The sequence below is a fragment of the Oncorhynchus masou genome, chromosome 29 (genome assembly GCF_036934945.1).
Source record: "Oncorhynchus masou masou isolate Uvic2021 chromosome 29, UVic_Omas_1.1, whole genome shotgun sequence".
NCBI classification, from domain to species: domain Eukaryota; kingdom Metazoa; phylum Chordata; class Actinopteri; order Salmoniformes; family Salmonidae; genus Oncorhynchus; species Oncorhynchus masou.
In genome coordinates this window covers 84,228,051-84,230,740 of record NC_088240.1, presented here as the reverse complement: position 1 = coordinate 84,230,740, position 2,690 = coordinate 84,228,051, and the positions used below count along the sequence as shown (strand labels likewise).

The 2,690-nt window shown below is 47.2% G+C and overlaps 1 protein-coding gene across 1 annotated transcript in view; it reads right to left on the bottom strand.

Annotated features, from left to right (window-relative positions):
• Window positions 1-2,146, bottom strand: part of plekho1b (pleckstrin homology domain containing, family O member 1b) — a 13,212-nt gene extending 11,066 nt beyond the window's left edge. The window contains 2 exon segments of the mRNA XM_064945004.1: window positions 1,426-1,520; window positions 1,970-2,146. Of these exon segments, the coding sequence (XP_064801076.1) occupies window positions 1,426-1,520; window positions 1,970-2,146 (272 nt within the window).
• Window positions 2,147-2,690: the final 544 nt, after the last annotated feature.

The following is a 2,690-nucleotide window of genomic DNA, read 5'->3' as shown; positions in this document are numbered from 1 at the left end:
AAAGGGTCACTTCGACTATTGTTGCATAACACAAGAGTACATTGTTGTTGACCAGCCACTCAAAAATAATTACATAACTTTCTACATTACTATCAACACACTATGCAATAAGAGCAAAAAGCTGCTTCCTGCTAGCCCAGACCATAGACACATACAGTAGATGTTTAATCGACCTGTTCCATCCCTGAGTAGTGCAATGTGTGTGTGTATGTATTTGTGTGTGTGCATGCGTTCGTGTGTGTGTGTCTGTGGTTGGACATGTGCCTGTGCCCTTTATCCGGGAACCAGATGGACACACTGATCTAGCATTTTGTTCATCTAGGGAACATTGTTTGCCTCTGGAAATGTCTGCCAGGTTAGGTAACTTAATCACTGTCTGTTAAATCAATACAGTCACCGTAACTCTCCCTGTCTAATCCTGTCTCTCTTTCTCTTTGTGTCTTTTATTCTTTCTTTCTTTCTTTCTCTCTCTCTCTCTCTCTCTCTCTCCCTCTTACCCTCTCTCTCTCTCACATGCTCTCTCTCTCTCAGGTCACAAATCTTGCTGCTGTGATGGCACACTGTGGTATTTCACCCAGTAGATATGGGAGTTTATCAAATTCAGGTTTGTTTTCAAATTCTTTGTGGATCTGTGTAATCTGAGGGAAATATGTGTCTCTTATATGGTCATACATTGGGCAAGAGGTGAGGAAGTGCAGCTCAGTTTCCACCTCATTTTGTGGGCAGTGTGCACATAGCCTGTCTTCTCTTGAGAGCCAGGTCTGCCTACGGTGGCCTTTCTCTCTCTCACTCTCTTTCTCGCTCTCTTCTCTCTCTTACTTCTGCCTTTCTGTCGCTTCCTCTGTCATGGATCAATGTCAAACCGTCTTTCAATTAACTTCTCTAATGCAACAGCTTTTTAGATCCCCCTCTGAACACAATTAGGAACCCAGTTGGAGTTAGGAATAGGCTAACTAAAACCTACTGCAATCATTCCTCCCCTTTAACTCCCAGGACACAGAGAAAAGCTCCTGAACAAATCCTCCCCTCCAAAGACCCCTGATAGATAGATAGATAGATAGATAGATAGATAGATAGATAGATAGATAGATAGATAGATAGATAGATAGATAGATAGATAGATAGATAGATAGATAGATAGATAGATAGATAGATACTACTGTCCCGTCGATGTGGATAGGGGGGTGCTCCCTCTGCTGTTTCCTGAAGTCCACGATCATCTCCTTTGTTTTGTTGAGTGTGAGGTTATTTTCCTGACACCACACTCCGAGGGCCCTCACTTCCTCCCTGTAGGCCGTCTCGTCGTTGTTGGTAATAAAGCCTATCATTGTAGTGTCGTCTGCAAACTTGATGATTGAGTTGGAGGCGTGCATGGCCACGCAGTCGTGGGTGAAAAGGGAGTACAGGAGAGGGCTCAGAACGTACCCTTGTGGGGCCCCAGTGTTGAGGATCAGCGGGGGGATGAGGGTCCTCAGGAAGTCCAGGACCCAGTTGCACAGGGCGGGGTCGAGACCCAGGGTCTCGAGATTGATGACGAGTTTGGAGGGCACTATGGTGTTAAATTTTGAGCTGTAGTCGATGAACAGCATTCTCACATAGGTATTCCTCTTGTCCAGATGGGTTAGGGCAGTGTGCAGTGTGGTTGCGATTGCGTTGTCTGTGGACCTATTGGGGCGGTAAGCAAATTGGAGTGGGTCTAGGGTGTCAGGTAGGGTGGAGGTGATATGGTCCTTGGCTAGTCTCTCAAAGCACTTCATGATGACGGAGGTGAGTGCTACGGGGCGGTAGTTGTTTAGCTCAGTTACCTTAGCTTTCTTGGGAACAGGAACAATGGTGGCCCTCTTGAAGCATGTGGGAACAGCTGACTGGGATAAGGATTGATTGAATATGTCCGTAAACACACCAGCCAGCTGGTCTGCGCATGCTCTGAGGCCTTGCGAGGGTTAACACATTTAAATGTTTTACTCACGTCAGCTGCAGTGAAGGAGAGCCCGTAGATTTTGGTAGCGGCCCGTGTCAGTGGCACTGTATAGTCCTCAAAGCGAGCAAAGAAGTTGTTGAGTCTGTCTGAGAGCAAGACATCCTGGTCCGCGATGGGGCTGGTTTTCTTTTTGTAATCCGTGATTGACTGTAGACCCTGCCACATACCTCTTGTGTCTGAGCCGTTGAGTTGCGACGCTACTTTGTCTCTATACTGAAGCTTAGCTTGTTTGATTGTCTTGTGGAGGGAATAGCTACACTGTTTGTAATCGGTCATGTTTCCGGTCACCTTGCCCTGGTTAAAAGCAGTGGTTCACGCTTTCGGTTTCGAGTGAATACTGCCATCAATCCACGGTTTCTGGTTTGGGAATGTTTTAATAGTTGCTGTGGGTACGATATCGCCGATGCACTTGCTAATAAACTCGCTCACCGAATCAGCGTATTCATCAATGTTGTTGTGTGACACAATGCGGAACATATCCCAATCCACGTGATCGAAGCAATCTTGAAGCGTGGAATCCGATTGGTCGGACCAGCATTAAACAGACCACTCCCCTGGCCGGTCCTGGCAATACGACCGCAGAAACCTACCCACCTCCTGGTTTACTCTCTCCACCTGCCCATTGCTCTCGGGGTGATAACCGGAGGTCAGGCTGACCAAGACCCCCAGACGCTCCATGAACGCCCTCCATACTCGGGACGTGAACTGG